Source organism: Maylandia zebra, linkage group LG22 (assembly GCF_041146795.1).
Source record: "Maylandia zebra isolate NMK-2024a linkage group LG22, Mzebra_GT3a, whole genome shotgun sequence".
Classification (NCBI taxonomy): domain Eukaryota; kingdom Metazoa; phylum Chordata; class Actinopteri; order Cichliformes; family Cichlidae; genus Maylandia; species Maylandia zebra.
In genome coordinates, this window is record NC_135187.1 from 21,138,018 (window position 1) to 21,159,727 (window position 21,710).

A 21,710-nucleotide genomic window follows, 5' to 3' on the forward strand; every position below is an offset into this window, starting at 1 on the left:
CTCGCTCGTTTTTTTTCCCCTCTTTTTTTTCTTTCAATGCCCCAAAGCTGACCTCAGAAAATAGCCATAGGCACCGCATCGCCCACGACACAAAGGGGAAGGTAAACTGGCAGGAGCAGGAATGAACAAAGCAAGCTAAGACTTGTTCTTTTCAAATAGGAATACTCTCAAACAGGTGCCACACCTGTAAACAAAAAAACAAGTCATTCCAAGGGATTGTGATCAGGTAGTTTTGGCAAAGGCTGTTTAAGTAAATAAAAGTCGAGGGAGTGGTATTTCAGGTTGAATCCTAAGACCAACTTAAAAGTGTGTGTGCGTGTTTCTTTTTTTAGCTTCGCTTACATGTAGCACACAGCAGAAGAGCTTCAGGCACCTTCTCTGCTGAAAATACTTCATTTGGTTTAGGTGAGATGGGGGCAACACCTGAGTAGACCCATTTGTTCTGGACAATTACCTGGTCCGTGCTCAAGCGGGCATTAAGCAGACTTCGTATAAAGGGAGCTGCAAGTTCAAGTCTGTTTAGCGAAAAGACAGAACGATCCCCACGGTTGTGCTCTTGGATCTCCGATCGGGTACCCTCTAGAAATAGCCAAGGTTTGCGATCCATGTTTGAACACCCCTTTCTACAGCACCCATACTCCCTCCTACTCACAAGACACCCCCCCCCCCCCAAAAAAAACAACCCAAAAAGCACTCCGCCAAGACCTCACAAGTGACATGGACCTGAGCCCGCAGCTCTATTCAGTGGCCGACCAGCTGGTGAGTGAGTCAAAGGGGTCTGCACACTGAAGCAGAAAACATTAGCGAGCAGTGTGGGGCTGGCTGCTGTGCGGGCCACAGAGGAGGAGACAGGGCACCCTGCTCACAATACTGTGCAGATGGGGAGTGATGTGAGTGTGTGTGTTTGTATACACAAACTAACAATGTTCCCCCTGGCTTGGTGCAAGTATGAGCGCATCCATTTCCAAATCCCTGTGTATGTGTGTGTGTGTGTGTGTGTGCACCTCGGTCTGTGTGAGGGTGCATCAGTGTGTGGGTGCCCTCTGACCAAGGACAGGCAGGATGTATAAACAGACCTTCCTTTCTACATCTCCATTGAGCCATGACCTCCCGAGGAGGGCAGCAGACAGACAGGACCATAGGACAGAGGCAGGCAGTTGGTTATTTTGTGTCTGTGTGTGTATATACAGGGTGGGTGGGGGGGGGACTGACACAATAGCACGGCCCCCCCACCCATCAGTTCCTCTGTGCTTTAAATAGCCATTTCACCATGCTTCCTTTCAACAGCATTTCCTAGTAAATACTAATTATCTCACAAGTGTGACCTTTGGACAAACACATAAACAGTCTTGGCCTCCGCGGCCTGAGTGTCATCTTCTCTGCACTATCAGGTAGAGTCACAGCTGAGTAATGCAAAATATTTCAGCTACGTTCTACATGGTCAATATAACCACTGACAGCAGGCAAACATTAAGTTTATGCATACAAAAATATCGTTTATAACTTCTTAAAAATATAAAGGCCACTTGTGGCACAAAGCGATCCACCTCCCTCAAAGCTGATTCCAGCTGCAGAGAGATAAAAGTGGCTCACACAACTGTCTTCAGCTGGCAACGCTTCAAACTAAAAAGCTCCACAAACAACTTGGCCAGGAGGAAATAAATAAATAAAAATAAAAATAAATAAATAAATCACACAAAAAAAAGCAACAGATCTGACCCTGAAAAAAAGAAAAAAGAAAAGAAAAAGAGGTCCAGGGAGGGAGGGAAAAAAAGTAGTCAGCCCATGCAAAAAGCAGTCAAAAACATGGCTTTCTGAGTGCGCCTCCTTTTCTAATGCAAATGTAGCAGAGGCAGCCATATTGTTTATTGTAGCCAGGCACAATATGGGACATCTGCTGGTTAGCGTTAGTGTAATTCCCTCCCCATGCTTCATTAACCTCTCTTCTCCCCCTTCTTCGTGGACCCACAGAATAGAGTTGTGGAAGCTTGGATGATGGTGGCGGAGGAGGGTGGGCGAGCCCCAAGCGGTGGCCCGGCTGACGAGCGCTGAGGTTGGGGCAACCTGGCTGCTTGATGTCCTTCCAGCTCATTTGATTCCTGGAGGAGGGCCCCTTGCATCAATGACCATGTGGTGGGTCTCGAGCCTGAGTGGGTGGTGTTGGGCGGAGGGCTGAAGTGGACAGGCTAGGTCAGGGTGGGGTGCTTCGTGCTGCGGTAAGACCGACTTTGAGAAAAACTATGCCTCTCCTTTCGGAGTTTAGGGCCACTGGTTGAAGGTAAATGTTTTTTCACGGTTAAAGGTGGACACGTTCACACTCAAGGGTAACTGCCATTTAATCAGATGGGCACCGGTGACACACGTCTGGACTGGGATTCAAAATCTGGAGTTGTTTTGGGGGGAGGGGATCCCCTTCGAGTTACTGTGGAGTGTCCACTGTCCCAGCAATAACACGGGATGGTGCCTGGCTGCCTCTGTAGCATTGTCGCTGTCCTTTTGTTCCTTGAGGCCTCAGCTGTTAGGAGAAAGCAGAGCCTGGGAGGGGGCTTAAGGGGTGGCCACATTGTTCAGAGCCCCAAAACGCCTCCTCAAACTTTTCCAACGTCAGATATGTCCAAGCATGGATAGCGTAGATGGTTGGACGGGTTGACATCTTATAAAACTGGCAATCCCACAAGTAAGCCTACTTCAAGTATTGTCAGGCCAGGTTTGCAGAGTTAAGAAAGCTGGCCGAAATGTAACTTCTCTGTCTTCTTTCCTTTCCAGTACAAACCACTTCCTCATCTTTTCTTGAATACTGAGCACAACAACACAGGCTTCTTAGTGGAGGTATGTACCAGTGTCCAGATGTTTCAACACGGCTTCAAATGTGAACAGACCGTTGACACATCTTCACACGTGGTCTGAGACTAAAAGAGGGGAGCGCTTGTTCACTACAGTCGTATTCAGTGCAGTAGCCTCTACACTGCCACAGAAAGAATCTGAGTCATTCGGGGTTTATGATCAGTCCTTTCGTTGATTAATTCGTTGAGTCCTATGCGACAAGTGGTCAGAGATCTGCAACCATTGGTTCGGCCATTTAACAAGACAAATAAGCAACAATCTTTTGATAAAACTGCACATTTTTACTCCATCCACTGGCACTACAATTATTAAGGAGTTGTTTTTAAATTAAATTAGCTAAATTCTAACCGAGAAAAGGACCTTTCTTCCCACCCTTTACTTCCATTAAATCCCCTTGGGCTATGTCCTTATTTTCAGTTTATTAAAAAAAATAAAATATAATTAGTTAATACAGCTTCATGGGACTCAAAACAACTGACTAGCTAATAAGGATTAACCTTCTGCTGAAACGGACTCAAAAACTGAAAGTAGCTATACATAATGATTGTGAAAATTTCTGAAGCGTCGAGTTTCCAGAAAAACGCTGCAGTATTATAATATCTGCTGCAGACGTGATCGGCGCACACATCACAGAAACCACAGTCTGTATCAACTTCGGCAAAAGTCATGGGAAAGCCTCAGGTGTGATCTACCCGACTCGTCTACGCTTGCACTGCATCCCACTGACGGCGCGGCTCGACACAAAGCTTTCACAAGCGAACCCAGGCCCGGGGTGATGATCAGCGGTTGCCGTAGCACCCGAACCTCTACGTTTCAAATTTGACACTTCAAACTCTCGAGGCTCCTCTGTCTAAAAAAAAAAAAAAAGAGATATACCTTTCCAATATTATTCATGACACATCAACTGACCTTGGGGTGAAACCCGATAAAGATCTTTTTTTTTCTTTTTAAATGTTTCCCACACGAACTCCACTTTAAAAAAAAAAAAAAAAAAGAAAAAAAAAAGGAGACCATAACAGAGGAAAGGAGCTACTTCCGACCTTTTGGCAAAGTGTAACTGGATGCTCAGTGGATTTATTTAACAAATTTCCCTATTCAACAACTTTTAGCACACAACTTAGAGGGCTCTGTTTTCAAAGACACACATGGAAGATTTTTAAATCTGGCTCTGTGTCTGTAATATTGTGTAAAGTCGGAGAGAAGGGTGAAAATAGAGAAGGCAGGGATCCTTTAATTTGGAGCCCATCTGCCACATGTGCTGCCCCTCAGAGTGCCCCAGTAACTCTGATGTTGGAGGGAACTGCTCTGCCTTCTGGGTCTCTGGCCAAGAAAACCCACTCAGAACCATAGAAACATGGCTGTGTTCAACCAATGCTACAGCCGCAGGAGATTAACCAGGCGCTTCCTATATACACTTCAAACAGAAATAATATTTAAAATAAGCCTCCTTGGGGGGTTTTTTTTATTGGAATATTGTGCAATAGGCAAGCACACACACATTTATAGTGATCATTAAAATGGAAAAAAACAAAACAAACTGCATTTACATTCCACTGTAAACCTAAATTAGAACGACAGCGGTTACCTTGATGGTCTCAGGCGGTACTCCAGGGTCAGGAGCCTTTTCCAGGTAGGTGGTCAGGTCCTGATCTACATGCTCAAAGACCAGAGTGAGTTTGGTTTCTCGGTCAGTCCGAGAGACTGTGCACACATCAAACAACCTAGGATAGGAGAACAGATGGACCAGATCAATACAACTGATTGAACGGGGGTGCACTAGGCTAAGCTCACTGCTGCTACACAAGGTAAGAGTACATCTACACAACATCAAATATTGCCCACAGGCTCTTATTACTATATAGACTATAATTAATCACCTTCTATAACAGACTGTAATTTAAGATTTCAGATTCTTATGCCCCATCAGTGAAGTAGGTAGGGTACTGCATTTGTTTTAGAGTATGAACACAACAATATATTATTAATATTGTAATATAGTATTTTAAATAAGAAGTTTATGATACCAGACAACGGTGTAACTAAAGATATTATCAGCAGTGTTGGGGAGTAACGGAATACATTAACTCCTCTCTCTGTCTCTCGCTAGCAAAGTTGACCCAGACAACAAAGTAAAGCTAGTTTTTGGCTACGAGCCCGACACTGACCCGACGTATTAACTTTACTACGGTTTGGAGCCGCAGACCTGTTTTATATACGCGGGAAACAGTTTTCTATACAAGATGGCTGCAAAAAGTGCAGCTTTACCTAATGTCCACCCTACTGTTAGTCATTTTATATTAAGATTTAAAATCTAGTTGGTATTGGTATGGCAAGTATCCTTCAGTAATGGTAATAAATCACACAGCAATAGTACATTCATGTAGTTGTAAAAAGCATGATAATATATTATGTAATCCAAAGTATTCAGAATACGTTACTCTCATTGAGTAACGTAACGGAATACGTTACAAAATGCTTTCTGGGGCATGTATTCTGTAATCTGTAGTGGAATACATTTTAAAAGTAACCTTCCCAACACCTATTATCAGTAACTGATCAGGGTCATTATGATAGCTAAATGTCAGTGTGTTTCCTGCTATGACAAGTGCTAATGCAAAAGCACAACCAGTTTTCTTAAATAGATAAAAAGATAATAATTAAAATGTATTAACAACCTAGCTTTGAATAAAAATGTTCCTCATATTAAAACCAAGAAATGAATCTGTATCTACCACCATCGCCAAGTTTTAAAGAACGGGACTGCTCATGTTTTCCACTGTGTTTCATGACCTTTTCTTTTAACAACACTCAGTTGTTTTACTTTTGAAATTAAAAGGTTTTTTCCATTCTCGCTCGATGCAGAAATTGGCCTGATCAACACTTCCAGGTGTTCTTTGTCATATTTATTTCACTCAATAATGTGCCAGATGTTTTAAGTGGGTGACAGGTCTGGGCTGCATGGAAGCCAGTTTAGCACCTGGTCTCTTTCACTGAGCCACGCTGTTGTAATATGCGTAGAATGTGGTTTGTCATCATCTTGCTGAAATCAGTAGGGGTGTAACAATACTTCAAAACCACAGGTTGGTTCATACCTTGTCATTTTTGTGCCTTAAGACACAGGATCGTCCTGTTTTTGTCTTTTGAGATGGTTTAAAACACCCCTATGAAAAAAAATCCTCCAATAAAACCATCATAAAAGCTGGGATATGAACTCATAAATCTGGACCCCCGATTTATCCTATGGGACGATAACAACATCTCCAGCTACGGCCACTGCTTTTTTGCAAGCCTTTTAAAACTTTAAGACTATTGAGCCTTAAACACGAGCGCCTTGGTTTCCCAAGGCGACCAACTAAGGCCAAGCATCCAAATTATGTCAGTAGACCTGCCAAGGAAGGCTTTGATGAAAAGCTGGAAAGGAAAAAAAAAAAATCTATCCAGTGTGTCCTCTTCAAAGAGCACGGGACTACAAGCAGCATTCCTCAACCAGCACTATGACAACTCCTGACACGCTATGGGACGTCTAGTGGAGCCTGCCTGCAAAGGCAGCATCTTTCATCGTGACAACATAGAAGACGAAAAGCGCCTTGATGGATCTCCACCGAGCACATGTTGCATTGTCATTAAGGGGGTTAATATATGCAAGAGAGCAAAAACTAAACCATTATTTTCTTTCTCTTCTTCAGTCTACGATATAGTTTTTTTAGCAAAAAAAAAAGTTTAAATTAACAGGTTAAAGTTACATTTTAAGTGTTGCTCGTTTAAAAGATATTTTGAGTTATCCTAATATTCAGAGTTTATTTTAACTTTGAGTTGTCCTAATGGAAAAGTATAAAATTATTACAAGCCCTAATTAAACTCAAAGTTTGGAAGTTTGCATTAGTTATGAAGACGGAAACTAAAAAGTAAACATTTTCCTCAAAAACTAATTTAGTCCTGTGGAGGAAAAAGTTTTGACTTAAGCTGCCAAAAAACTGGAGATAAAAAAATAATGAAATAAGAAAAGCTCACTGGCTTCATTCATGATCGTTGCTGTACTCGTTATATTCATGAGGTACCGTATTAATCCAGTGTGAAAACATCTTACACTTTAATGCAGGCACTCATTTAACTTACCTACAGTTGTAAAAGCACAGAAAAGAAATAACTAAATCTCCCTGGAAACTTGTTTACTCCTCAGAGAGGCATCATTTGTCCTTGCCAACAACCTGGTAATCAATGGGTTTGGTCATGCTGGAGTCAGAGGAGTGAGTGAGAGGCGATTCATTCAAGGTATTAGTACTGTGCATGATGTCAGAGAATAGAAGGCGCCCTCCTTCTGAAGCACTGGGGTTAAACGCCCCTCACAGCTCGATTGTTGGCCTACAATGGAGGCTTTTAGCAGACACTGAACATATGGAATGAATAATGGGCCTCATTACAAACATCCAGGGGTTGCCTGGAGTCACACAGAAGGCCCACAATGCACTTTTCCTGGCCCTGTGCTGCTTGGCTATGCTAGTTGGCTAAACTCAAGGGTAGAGGAGTTTCTCCGATGCTTTAAAGAGCTGCTGGTTTACGTGCTTTAACAAACAAATGTTGCTGCATAATATGGAAAGCGTCTAGTGAAGCAAAGTGTATCCATCCATAAATATAACTGACCAAAGATCGTTTTAATACTTGCTTACATGTCCGTCTTCCAGTAAGGACAAACCCCCACTGTGGACCCATTAAGCGAAAGCCACAACCATTATCCTCCATTATTCATTGATACGTTGGGGAATTATTGTTAGAGTCACAAGGGCACAAGCCATGCCTCTAAAACATCCATTTAGAGCTTCCCCTTCAATCCCAAAGCACTCGATATTCAGACTAAAACAAGCACAAGGTCAGACCTTGGCTTGTGCCAGCATGTGACGCAGTATCAGAGTCCTGCTCTCTCAGTGAAAAGTCATTACAAAAACCAAAAGAAAGTGGCATCTGTGTGCAAAACAGTCAGAAGGAAAACTAGAAAAATATAGCTTCTTTTGTTTTTAAATATGCAGTATTGCCAACTGGCATTGATCGTGCCAAGTGTCATACTGGAGGCCATTTGGATAGGATAGAACAGTACTGATGGGCACATGAGTTTAACTACAGAGACAGTTATGGAAACGCCAGCACATGATCTCACTAAATCAACATGGGAACAGCTTTAATGTGCGTTCACATTGATCCTACAAGTCTTAGAAACTGTACTGGGGGGATGGACACCATTCTTCTGAAAGACCTGGTGTTGTGATGATGATTATGAAGACCAGGCAAAAATCTCCAAAAGGTGTTTAGTTGGGCAAAAAGCCCAAACCCTTGGTGATCCCTGGAACCCTGCAGACAAGGGTCATCCTGGAAGGGATCACTGCCATGCTACAGAAATCACACCGAGAGAAAGTTGATCTTTAAGGTTGATTTGTGGTCAAATTTCACTCCAAGAAGCCATGTCTCACTTATCAAATACAAACCAGTGGCTGTGGATATATCGATTTAACGAAGGATTTATACTCTGCTGTTTAAGTAATCAGTAATAGACCGTTTGTGCTTAGTCACCTAAGGAAGAGTGGCTCATCGTTTTTTCCTGGCATATCACATTGCATGCATAATTCATTAAATGTGCAATGTAGACCACAATTTCCAACCATATTAACTACTGTTCATCTAGATTTAAATGCAGGCTTGCCAACTGAGGAGTCTTTCTGATGTATTTGCAATCAGTAGCCCTACAATGAAATTGTTCAAAGTCGCTTAGATCTTTTTATCTTCTTGATGCAGAATCATAATCAGCATTACCACGCATGCCAGAACATGGCGGGATGTTTATTTGATTGTTAACTGTAAAATTCAAAACATTTGCTCTTAAACTTTTTATTTATTTCATGCTTTTATTTTGTTTGTCACATTTCTGTAGGCTCTCTAGATCAAATGTATCTCGCTGGTTGGAAAATCATGTATACCCATTTAAAAAAAACAAAAACTGAGTACATACCACATAGCACAGACCATTTTAAAGACTTCGTCCAATGAAAATCGTTACATGCACACGTGTTAACATGTGATTATGGTGTTGTTGACTACTCCCCTTTTGTCATGAGTGCATAAGCAGTCAACGGCATGGCTGCGCAGGCTTGCCAGTTTCAAACACGTGGATTCAGATTGCCAGGGTTTCACATACCTAACAGAGTCATCTTAAATAGGAAAATTAAGCGTTTCTGTTTAGCTTCTGTTGTAACAGTTAAAGAAAAAAAAAAGGTAACTGCTGGTTAAGCAAAACAATTGACTGAGAAATGTTACAACAATCCTCACCTAGTAGGCAACGTAATGTCACGTGGAAACTTAAAGGTTTCACTGAATGCAATGTCTTGTATCAAGTAATCCTGGGATGAGAAATATTTTGAGTGTTCTTAAGAGTATGGATTTCTAAGCAGGTAATTTCAGTTTTGTTTTGTCTTTTTGAAGATATCAGTATTTTTATAAATATTCCAAAATGTGAAAGGAGGTCCGAATGTTGAACGGCTACATTGTATGTCCGATGGAACCTCACATGTCTTCACCATTCCTAATATCAAAGGGATCTTGACCAAGCACCCCTAAACACATAAGCATGCAGGTCTCGCTTCATTCTGCAAGTCAGCGATAATAGAGGCTAGGGTAGTGGAAAACCACCGCTTCCGAAGGATGCTGCTGCATCTTATCTATAGATGAAGATTTGCACACATGAAATATGCATGAGGTGACAAATGTGACTGGTGCCAACCAATCAAGATAAACCGGGGCGGGCTTTTGAACTAAACAGGAAGTTGAGAATGCACAGGTGTGCGCCTAAAACCTGCTGATAGTGACAGCCTCCAGTGTGTTGTTGTGGAGCCTGTGTTGCCTGCAGGAAACTAAAAGGGCCACCAGCTTCAGACAAGTCTGCAAGCAGGCTTTGCCACCAAAGGTCATATGAGCCATCACAGTTGCCACAAGAGACCATCAAAAAGGAAGTAATGTATACTTAGTCTCATATGCATATTTCTTTCACCTCCACCACCACGATCCCCCCACCCCTCCCCTCCATCCTGTCTCTTAAACATAAAGCAGGTTGGTTCCCCACCTCCGCTCACCCCTCACTTACCTGACAACATTGGGGTGCTCAAAGGCTTCAAGCTGCCTCAGCACCGCCACCTCGCGGATGGTGGAGAGCGGCATGCCTTCTTCCTCCGTCTGGACACGAACTCTTTTTAGGGCAACAAAGCGTCCCCCGTTCTTCAAATCTCTCGCCTTGTACACTTTCCCGTAGGCGCCTTCTCCAATCTCGGCCACAGGCTCATACTGAGTACCAACACTTTCTTTGTCCATTTTTGCAGAATTTCCCCCCCCCCCCCCCCCCTTCTTCTTCTTCTCTTGTTGAAAATATTGCGGGGAATCCCGGGAGAGGATGACGAGCCAGACTCTCTTACAAAGGCATTTTCAGAGAAAAAAGTTGGCACATGCAATGCCTAGATGACAGGGAGACACAGATGGGGGAAGACACCATCTTTGTCAGATTTGGTCAAAGAGTGCTCCAGGTAGGCAATAAAAAGACTGTCATGATGTTTTATTCCGACTATCAAAATGAAAAAAAAAAAAAGAAAAGAACCGCTGCGTCCCAAGTTCCACTCCTCCTCCTATTACGCACTGCAGCTCATGTCCTCCTACCTCTAACATAAAACTAATGTGAAAAATAATTAAAATTTATCCCAGTTAACCCCTTTCAAGGCTTGCTTTGCATCCAATAATTTGTCTCGTGCAATCAATAATTCACCCCGCATGCGGTGTTGCTCATGTAATCTTCGCACGAGCTGTCTCGGGTTTTTTTTTTTAATTATTTGTTATCACAACATGCAAAAATGACCATATATTTCACCCGCTTCTTCGTTTTACGCCAGCAACAAGATCAAACTAGCAGCCCTCCCTGTGCTGGTTTGTCAAAGTTTCTCTTTGAGGACACCCAAACTTGCGAGCACGTGGCTGCATTGTCTGAACTTCCTACAGCAACAATCCATTTAAAACCCCTTAAATGTCGCTTTCCGAGCCCGAAACGGTTCGAAATGTGTGAAACGACACCGCATCCGAATTTCAAGTGTGTTTTCATTAGCCTGGGTGGCTTTCCCGAATTTTTTTCCAATTTATTTTGTGCGTGGACGCAAAGTGTGCCAAATAATGGCTTACATTCTAATAAATCGGGGAATTGATCATGTCACCGTTTAAAACCTCATTGGGTTGCAAAGCAAGCATTGTCAGGCTCATAAAGACACTTTGTTTTGCACAAATATCTGCATAAATATGCCCACTTTCAGCGTTTACCTTGTTTTATGTTGTCAATACAACGTCGCAACGTCGGCATGCCCGGTATAACGCTGAGGACGCTTTCGTGTGTCGGATAAAAACTGCTCCGTCAAATGCATCCCTGTCCACTTTCCTCCATGCCGGGGCCACACAGGTAGTTGACGGTGCAGGCTCTAACCCCCCATCCCCTCAGACTACACCAGCCCAGGCAGACACCAAAATCGAGCGGAGGAGGAGGTGGCGGCGGTGGTGGTGGGCCGTACGCAAACTTGCGCGCACACACTCTCACTTCAAGTTTGTGTGTGGAGGGGAGGGGGTGTATGATTGGGAAGGGGGGGGGGGGGGAGGTCATAGGACAAAGGCAAACGCGTGATATAGCCCTCCAGAACCACGCTCTTCTTTGGATTTTCTCCTTTCTTTCTTTCTTCGTTTTTTTTCTTCTTCCATATATCCGCGGATAGGCCTATGCAACTGCAGCCTCGCTCGCCTTGTGTGAGCTCCGTCTCTGCCTGGCTTTCCCACGCCGGCTGAATGTGGCCTGACCCCCTTCAGAGAGGTTTGACACGGAGCGGGGACATTTCCGCATTCCTCCCCGACTACAAAGGCACACCGCCTCCTTTTGCTCTCCCTCGGCCTCCTCGGTGCTTTACCATTCATAGTCCTCTCCGCGGGTTTTGTCTCCTGTGTCAAAACCGGGAGCACGCAGAGATCGGGGAGGGGAGAGAGGAGGTTTGTTAGATGGACGGCCACACTATCTCCCTCAAAACTATTGAGGAGCTCCTGCGGCAACAATGCACCAGCAAGAATGCAATGTGACAAGCTCGCCCTAGATGAGCCGGAGGGGTCAGGTTCAAGGCCCGGTGGCTTGATCTGTGGCAGGGGGAACCCCCCTCTGCTCCGGTGGTCGTTTGCAAGGCATAACTAATGAACCTGTTTGTTTATTTATTTTAGAAGTTGGACATTTCTACAGAGTATCAGCTTCATCTTCACATCAGGATGAACCTCTGATTTATTTCACCTAAAAGGAGACGTTAAGAAAAATCTACAAATCCGTTTTTATGCATTAAAAGAATTATTATTAAGTTTTTTCTGATCTTAAAATTGTACCAGCATCTTCAGAAAGATTTGTAAGTCAATCAGCAAATTGTAGAATTTATCATTAGTTACTGCTTTATTTGAGATTCATGTTAGTCCCCGTTTTTTCTGACATCTGAATATTTTCTTAAAAAAATAAATAAAAATACATTTGTACAGATAAATGTATATATTTATCTTTTATAATTAAATATTAGTAGAGCTAAGTTTATTTTCATCTTCACAACTTATTTATAGTGAATACATATAAATCAAGAATATTAAGAAAATTTAAAGAAACCACTAAAAACAAATTTTAAAAACAAGAAGTAGTTTCAAGCTTTAAAAGCTATAAATTTGACAATTATTATGGTAAATTTCCTCTTTTTTAACTCTCGTGCTTAAATATTTAAATTAGTTTCAAATTCCAACAATTTCATGTAAATGATCAAATTTTTACTTTTTTGTATGAAAGAGTCAAAAATGTATTGTTTTGCTTTTTTCCTTCTACTTCTGGACAAAGTTTAGATGTGACAGCACTTGATGTCAGATTGTCCCAATGAATAGCCAATTACAGGCTTGTAAGTAAGCCCCCCCATGATCATGCTTTCATTGGAACCCATGTTTTCAGAGAGTCATAGATGATCACAAGAAGGTCATTATCCCGGTGCTATGATTTTCATGCAAACTTGTCTTCCATGCTGTTTGCAGAGTTCCCCGATTCCCTGTGAAAAGGTAAAACTTTGGGGGGGATAATGACATGGAAGTATCTATGTCAATCTCCCTCCGCCCAGCCTTGTACGCAACCCCACATTTAAATAATTTGCATCACAAAAAACGCACAGTGCAGACAGAGTGTCCCAGACCAATTACTGTAAATGGGGACGTTTACATTTTTTCATCATCATTGTTCGTGTGAAATCAGCTCTGAGAGCCATCGCCCAGATTGAATACATTAGCAAACATACTTCTGATCTGGCTGGAAAACAAACCAACTAGATATGTTGAGTGCAGTATAGAGATGAGAGAGTGACACAAACCTCAAACGTTCACACACACAAAAACACTTTCTGAAACTGTAACCGTGTAACTCCACGACTTCTACAAATTACTCAATAGCTAATTCATAAAGTTCCCAAGCTTGTTTTGTTTTTGTTTTTTTCTCATGCAGGAACTGTCAATGACAGGATGGTCCAATTAAGAACATCCTCCTTTGGGACTAGCACGATCGGAATTTGATCTGATTTGATGTTTAATGCATGTATGAATACACGTACTTTTTCATAAAAATAAGAAATTGGAAAAAAGATTGGCCAAGGATTTCATTTATGCTAACTTTCGCCACACTCAGTTTAGCTGCTCTTATATAGAGACATCTTTAAACACTCTAATTTTCTGAATTTATTATTAAGACTTTATTATGAAAAAATTAAATTTCCCCTCCTTTTTCAAAATAAAACCAGTGGCAGTGTACAGGATTCTGACACACGCTTGCTAATCTTAATTTACAGAAAACAATGTGGATGATACTCATTTTTAAAATTTTCTCCAATTTCTCATTTTTAATAGTTTTTTTAAATAAAGGTTCATGCTGTGTTAATCAGAATAACCACAGTTTCCTTCAGAAAAACTAGAAAACTCAAAAAGGATTATTTTTCATTATAAGTAAATGTTCTGCATTCAAAATTCTACTTTAATTTAAAGTTTAGTAGTTGCGACACTAAATTGCACTCAAATATTTGTAGTTGTGTAGTAAAATGATATTCTGTAACAAAAGAAAAAAAATACCTATAAGGGTCTTATTCTGTGTGAAAATATTAGGCATTTAACAATATTTGGCTGTTGCTATTTTCTATGATGAGCCTACATTCGGCATCATAGGGTTGCAGATTTTTTTGAACTTCCCTATTTTATGAAATATTAGATAATTTAGGGAAGTTAACTAGGAAGTTTTGGGGGATGTTGCTAACACTCACAAGAAAACCAGACAAAAGGCAGCATGCATTTGCTGTAAAGGATTTTTTTTAAGACAAAAAGCCTGAAACCACCAGTTTCATCTCTGAGAATGTGTAACTATTAAGAAACTGAGTTTATGCTGAAGCAAAGCCAAACACCCGAGCTTGCTTTTCATCTCAATTTTCCTGAGAATTTACATTTGGCATTCGTATCGTGGAGGAATGTTTCTTAACAGAGCCACTCCTTTCATGTTCTTGAAAACAAGAACAACAACAAAAAAGTTTGGGGATTTAGCAAGTAAAATTCCTTATTACCGTACCATTGTGCGACCCTATTTATTGACAGGTTCGCACAATTGTTACGAAAGGTTGTCGGGACATTTTCTCAGGTATGAACAGCTGGCAGCTTTGTCTGTCTGTGATAACACAGTGTGAGAGGTTTGGGGCAGGACTGCTGAATCAGGAAAAGGTGAAACCAAATAAGGAATCAAGTATCAGGCAGGCTCTGTTAAACTTTCTAATAACTCCTGGTAAATTATCTATAAAGGTATACGGCTTTTTCCCCTCTTAAACTCATTAAAGGGTTCAACTAAAATGAAAAAGAATAAAAAAGGAAATGTACAGGACATTAAAAAAAGCTTAAAGGATTAAGTCAGCAAAACACTCCAGTGGGTCCCCCTGTAGGTTAATCACTGCAAGCAGTTGCTTTTAGATTACTTTTATAAAAAAGATTAAAAAATATATACGTATTTAAAATCTGTATTAGTTACATTTGGATTAAGAGGAAAAAAAGAGAAAACGTCAAAAGAGAAGACAAATCATTTATTAACTGTCATGAAGAAGAAGAAACCCAGAACACGGCCTTAATTGAAACCAGTTCACACTGCAATTTGAAGTCGATTTGAAGTAGTCATACCAAACTGCTGCTTTAAGCGCCCCAACAAGGCCATTTCTATCTTTCACTCTGACTCTAAAACGTAAAAGAGAATGCAGTATGTTTGTGTGCGTGCGTGTGTGTGTGTGTGTGTGTGTGTATGTGTGTGTGTGTGTCCGCACGGCAGCTGCTGATCAGCCTAGCCAAGAGAGAATTACGGCCCTCCCGTGGGGGAAGAGAGAGGGGCCAACAAGGGACAGGTGACTCCTAGTCTCTCCCAGATCTCCTTACACCCACCCACCCATCCACACACACACACACACACACACACACACACACACACACACACACACACACGGAGAGATTGATTGTGGGCTGGTCTACCACATCCCACTATAACAGAGGGGGATGTCCATATCACAAGGCAGGGGGTACAGTAAAATTAAGCCTTTAGGCAAACAGCTGTCTCACCTGGGGAGAAAGCTGATATGATGTGTGATATCGGATGCCTTTCTAAGCCCTCAGTCCCATTGTTGGGATTTACAAGCATCACTTAGTCTGCAGTTTTGAACCAGCCGTCAGCAGCTTGATATTTAAGTGACATTTTGAGCGTGAAGACAGAGGCTGGCGTGATGCGAGCAGACAATCCGACTCTGTTCTGCGTCTCTGACTTGATTTCCTTTCTCTCGTCCAACCAGTGTTAAGTCCAGAGTGTTTGGTAGAACTAAAGCTCCTTCTCTCTTCTTCCCCTGTCCTCCTCTTCTCCCCGCCACCGGCCCCCAGACACAAGCCTCTTTCTGTTGGGGCATCCCCATGGCAACCAAGCCACTAACTTGAGGAGACGACATAAAAACCTGCTCTTTTAGGGGACACAGGGACACCTGCTACCTCCGCCGTTGGGGAGGGCTGGGCCTGGACGCAGAGCCACGTGCAGACACAATCACATACAAATTCATGTGGTCACAAACGCGCACACATTTCCGCACAAACATAAACAGAGGGTCAGTGTGACATTCAAATGAGGCCTCAAGCTAGCATCTGCTCCCCTTTGGACGCTAATCTATCTTCCAATAACATTTCAGGTTGTTTTGGTGGCTTTTATATGTTATGGTAAAAGGAAAAAAAGAAAGAGTTCAATGGAAACAAAAGGCTGATTGTTAGTTTTAGTCTACAAATTTTTTTAATGTCTCAATCTTTGTAAGCTTCTATCTTTTTAGACAACAGTAGTTTCTCTAGCAAACAAAAAAAAAGGTTCTAAGGGACTGGCATGCACCTGCTCTGCTTACCGTCTAGGTTTTCTATACAATATCCATCAAAATACTGAATTTCTATGTAACAGTTCACCTCATCAACCCCAGCAAACATTTCAGCATTGAATAACTCTCACCCGAAAGTCCAGTCTTGAAAAATACACTTCGTTAGGCACAACTCCCCAACTGCTCATTAATGCAAAAATTTAAACAGCCAAACATATGCCAGCAACCCAAATGTTTAGGCATGTAGTCATGGTCAAGTCGACCTGCTGAAGATCAAAGTGAGGATCACAATAAGGAAGAAAGCTGATTTAAGTGATCTTGAACATACCAGAGAGCGGTAGCTATCTGAGTGAAAATGCTTTGTTAATGCCAGAGGTCAGTAGAGAATGGCCATACTGTTTCAAGCTGATAGGGCAACAGTAACTCGTTACAATCAAAGTATGCAGAAGAACATCTCTGTAGGTGCTGATCCTTGAAGAAGATGGGCTACAGCAGCAGAAGACCACACTCCTGCCAACTCAAAACAAGAAACTGAGGCTACAATTCCCATGGGCTACCCCAAAATTTGATAATTGTGGATTGGAAAAACATTACTTGGTCTGTCCCCAAAGTTTTATTCTGTTTATCTGGATGTAGCGTTTTCAGTGGGAGAAACGTTTCGTCACTCATCCAAGTGACTTCTTCAGTCTCAGCTGACTGCAGGTTTTCCCAATCTTATAAATAGTACATTTGCATAATGAGTGAAACTAGTTTATAAGATTAGGGAAACGTGCAGTCAGCTGAGACTGAAGAAGTCACTTGGATGAGTGACGAAACGTTTCTCCCACTGAAAACGCTACATCCAGATGAACAGAATCAAGCTTTAGGGATTTATTTACCTGGATGATTGAGCATGCATCAAGATATTACTTGGTCTGATGAGTCTCGATATCTGCTGCAGCATTCAGATGGTAGGGTCAGAATTTAATGTAAACAACATGAAAGCATGGCTCTAGTTCACTGCACTCAAACTGTTTCCACAATCATCAGATCTCAGTCCAATAGAGCACCTTTGGGATGTGGTGGAAGAGCAGATTCACATTATGGACATGCAGATGATAAATTTGGAGCAGCTGTACGATGCTATCATACCAATATAGAACAAAATCTCCAAGGAATGTTTTCAGCACCTTGTTGAATTCGTGCCATGAAGAATTAAGGTAGCACTGAAGCCAAAAAGAGATTCAAACTGGCACTAGCAAGTTGGCTGATGAATGTGGCTCCAAAATGAAAGCATCCCAGACTTTCTTCCTTGTCTGCCCAGCAAAAGGAAGTTTATATCAGGCCATATTATATTTTCATCAGTTAGAACAAATTTAAACAAAACTAATCTGTTATTAAATATACACACATGTCATAAACCTGCAAATTTGTACTATTTTGCACTATCTATCTATTGATCTCGTACTTGCAATTATAGTAGTATATTAACGTGAAGGTTGTGTGCCTGACTGATAAACGTTTCAAAACATGTGTATTATGATTATGTGTAATTATGAGCACTAAATGGCACTTAATTGTACAGGATTCAATGTCAGTATCAGTTTTCTGTGATGCACTTTTCCCATTCTGCAACTAGCTTCAGCTGGGGACGTAATGTAAAATTGAAAAAGTTTCTGAGAGTTAGTTACTGGGGATTTATGCTTCATTATGAAATATATGCCGTCATTTATGCTGTAACTGAACAAACCCCTCTGAACCCTACGCCATGATGCAACCTTTGGGAATAGTCTGACATCCACCTCCCTAGAAATGCAACTAGACATTATGTCAACACAGCCTGCAGCTATTATTATTAGAAGTCATAGTATACACTAGTCAGGAGCCTCGCTGAGTAATCTGGGTCCAAACTATAGCTGTGTCTAAAGTCAAATGAACACTGCAGCATCATTGAGAGTTAAAAACTGTCTAAATTAAGTTTAACATCCTGGCATCCATGAAAACTTAAAATTATGATGTACAGCTCTGCTACCACTTCCAACATAAATGAAGACAGAAAACTAAACAGCAGTGACGTTTCTTGGGTTACTGAAGTTGGACTAGCTGGTATATATAATTATGTGCTATGTGATCGCTAGCGACACAGCTATGTTAGCATAACATAAGTGAAGCTGGAGGATGCATGCTAACTTTTTTCGATTCAAGAAAAGTTAACGTAAGGGTTCCCGATGGTTAAGGACAAATGCAATAGCATGGCAGGATGCTGTAAACAGACCAAACTTCAGCCAGGAGAACAACTGAGATAATCCATCCACAATACGAGGTTAGTCATTAATATACTGCAACAACATGGGAATAGAGCAGCTGCGAGAGAATTCAACACTAATCAATCAATGGTACGGAAGTGGAGGAAGCAAGAAGAATGAGTTGAGTAAAATTTGACTTATCTGACTGTTTTGTTTCACATAATGCGCCTTATAATCTGGTCCACCTTATGTATGAAAACAGACCCGTTCATCGACAGTGTGCCTTATATGTGTGCCTTAAGGTACGAAAAATACGGTACATAGACTAAGTTATAGGATCTAGATCGGGCCTATTTAAACTTGTAATTTTCATATCGTTAAAAAAATCTCATTAAATTGCACTTCAATAGATCCAAAATGCTGCTACTAGAAGAAGACATTATATTTTTCCTATGTTAGCTTCTCCCGAAGTCCGGATTTGCCAAGAATTGATTTTGAAATCTGGGACTAGCACAACTTACAGACTTTTGGTGTCCTATTATCCCACCAGAGTTCCAACATCAACAGTATCCCAACCGTTCCTAGATTTTCTAAAAGTACAACGGGACGCAGAACCTTCAGTTATCAGACTCCTCTCTATTAAATGTGCATAAACAGCCTTTTTCTGGAAACCCCCCACCTTTTTAACATGACTTTCTTATCCTTCGGGGCAAATCACAAGTGTCAGTTTCGTGGCAACCAGATGCACTTTGAGAAGAAGACAATATAGGCCTAAATACCACTTTCCAACATTATAATACATCAAGTCATTCTGTTGTCATTCTGCTCATGGCCAATGGGTGAAATCTCATCAAACAGACAGCAATTTAAAGCTCCAGCAGACCCATCAAAGGACCCAATTAACAAGTGTCAGTTTGGGGTCACCCTCCAAGCCGAGGCTTCCTGCGTCCTCCTGTTGCCGGTGGAATATTCTGGAGAGACTGCTGAGTGAACCTCTGGTGCCTGGCTGCTGTTATTTAAGAGTATTAATGATTAACTGAGAGTGCTATTGTCCCCTCAGGCCCAGCTGTCCCTCCTCTGCCGTTGATCCACTCCGATGCCTCCGGGCCACTAAACTGGCTCCATTCATGTGCTAAAGTGACAGCTGCTCTTCACATTCCACAAAAAATTAACCGCAGAGACCGGAAAACAAGCCGGGAAAAGATAAATAAAATTTGACAGGTTTCTTTTGTCTTTTAAAAGGACGGCTGGTGATTAAAGGGTGGATCAGAGGGATTATTTCAAGTCTGCGCCTTTTTACAGTTAAGTAAGCGGAAGACAGAAGAACAGATAAATTTAGCTGTGTTGGCCCTTAGTCATTCAGGGGATGTGAAGCAAATGAACTCAGCAATTTTACTGTTAAACTGAAAGACGCCAAACAATGTCCGAACACGTGGCCGATTAGAGGTGAAATCAGTTAAAGAAAATGTATGATTGGGGTTATACGCGATGAGCAAATGTCTGCTGTGTGTGGGAGTTTATCATCCATATCAAAGCCTTTATTGCCATGCCGTCTCCTTTTATTGTGCTGGGCTGTATTCAAGAAATTTTCGGTTGGCGTGTTTTTACCTGGGAAAGACCTGCGGACTGACTCTTCTGATGAAATAGCTGGAGCCAAGAAAGAAGAGTTTATAACTGCTATTTAATGTGCAATTTAAAGTGGCATTTGGAGAAAATGTACAGGATATGAATCTTGGCTTTACTCCTGTGGGAAAATGAGAGATAATCCTAATTAACCTGCATAAAGAAACAACAGAATAAAGAAAAAATAAAATAAAATGAAAATTATCTGCACGCAATCGCACCATGCATTCTGTTGAATGTCTAAATCCTTTTCTGCCTTCTTACTCTGGAATCACTCACTGCAAAAGCAAAAGTATAGTAATCACTATCAGTAATTCAAACCTGTATCATCCTTACAGCTATATTGTTTTACAGCATCGGACTTTAAAGAAATCTTTAAGCTTCATCTTACCGCGTACGGCACTTTAACAAGGTCTTTCAAAAGCACCGCTGGTGTTTCATTAGCATTTGCAGCTCTTTCAGTGTATTGTGAAGAACTGTTATTCTGTCACATGGAAACGGTTATCTCGCCTTATCTGTAATCAGCTGAGTGGTCACAGATACTGTTTGTGCCTGCTGTGCGAGCACAGGTTACTGAGGGTCATGTGCCCTTTACTGCTGTGCTTCTTGAACACAGGTGGGATCTAATTACTGGTAACGTGGTGGATTCTTTCCAGATCACCTTCAATTAAAGGGTCTTGCCAAACCCCTTTCTCTCTTTTTTCTTTTTCCACACACATAAACACATATTTTACATCCCAGCTTTTGATTTCTAGTGTGCATCCAAAGATGGATGCAACCGCAGTACCATCTTGCAAAGCAAATTACCAGCCTTGGAGCTCGTACCTGCAGGGTAAGCCTTATAATAATGAGTTTTGGTTAAGCCTGAGAGTGGTTACTTTTGAGACTGTAGTGAACAAAGTAATTCCCCTCATACCATATGTGGGTGATGGTTGAGCATAGTTCCTCTTTGCTTTTGCACTTTTGCAGTGCATCAACACAAATTTTTGAGTTTTTCCTCCAGTAGCATTGCAACCATTCTAGGTTTTTAAAAGCTGACACACCACAAGCGACTTCAGCCGCCCCACTGCCTTGTCAAAAACTCATTGGCTGATGTTCGAATAGGCGTGTACTGGTTACTGGCTCAGTGTATGTGTGGCTCATTTTGAGCCTGCAGTTTTAGTTTTTTGATTTACAATAGTGGTAGTGCAGGGAGTCCTCCTAAAAAAAGATACAAATAAGTAGCAGATGTTCATAACTCTGGAGTTTACTTTGCCAGAATTTGATAACAGGAAAAGGTTAACACAGTGAGAAATACCCCTTTTTGCATTGTGAAATACCTCTTTTTGCTTTCTGTTAGAGTGAGAGATCCTCATACGTGTCCGTTAAAGCTACTGCCAGCAGGTGGTTACGTTAGCACAGACTTGGTAAATTCTGTTCAAAGGTGAAAAAAAGTTTACAGATTAACATATCACATCCTGTTTCTATCACTTTTAAACTGTCCCAGATATTTATTTATTTATTATTTTTAGCCTGAAAGAGTCCGAAAATCTTTGGATTT

General features: G+C 41.4%; 1 protein-coding gene across 1 annotated transcript in view; it reads right to left on the reverse strand.

Annotated features, from left to right (window-relative positions):
• The window catches only part of cdk6 (cyclin dependent kinase 6), a 38,272-nt gene extending 26,399 nt beyond the window's left edge, over positions 1 to 11,873 (reverse strand). Inside the window, exons 1-3 of the mRNA XM_014407958.4 lie at positions 11,182 to 11,873; positions 9,971 to 10,334; positions 4,430 to 4,565 (exon numbers count right to left, since the gene is read on the reverse strand). Coding sequence (XP_014263444.1) covers positions 4,430 to 4,565; positions 9,971 to 10,194 — 360 coding nt within the window. The 5' untranslated portion in view covers positions 10,195 to 10,334; positions 11,182 to 11,873. The remainder of the gene's footprint in view (positions 1 to 4,429; positions 4,566 to 9,970; positions 10,335 to 11,181) is intronic.
• Between the last annotated feature and the right edge of the window lie 9,837 nt (positions 11,874 to 21,710).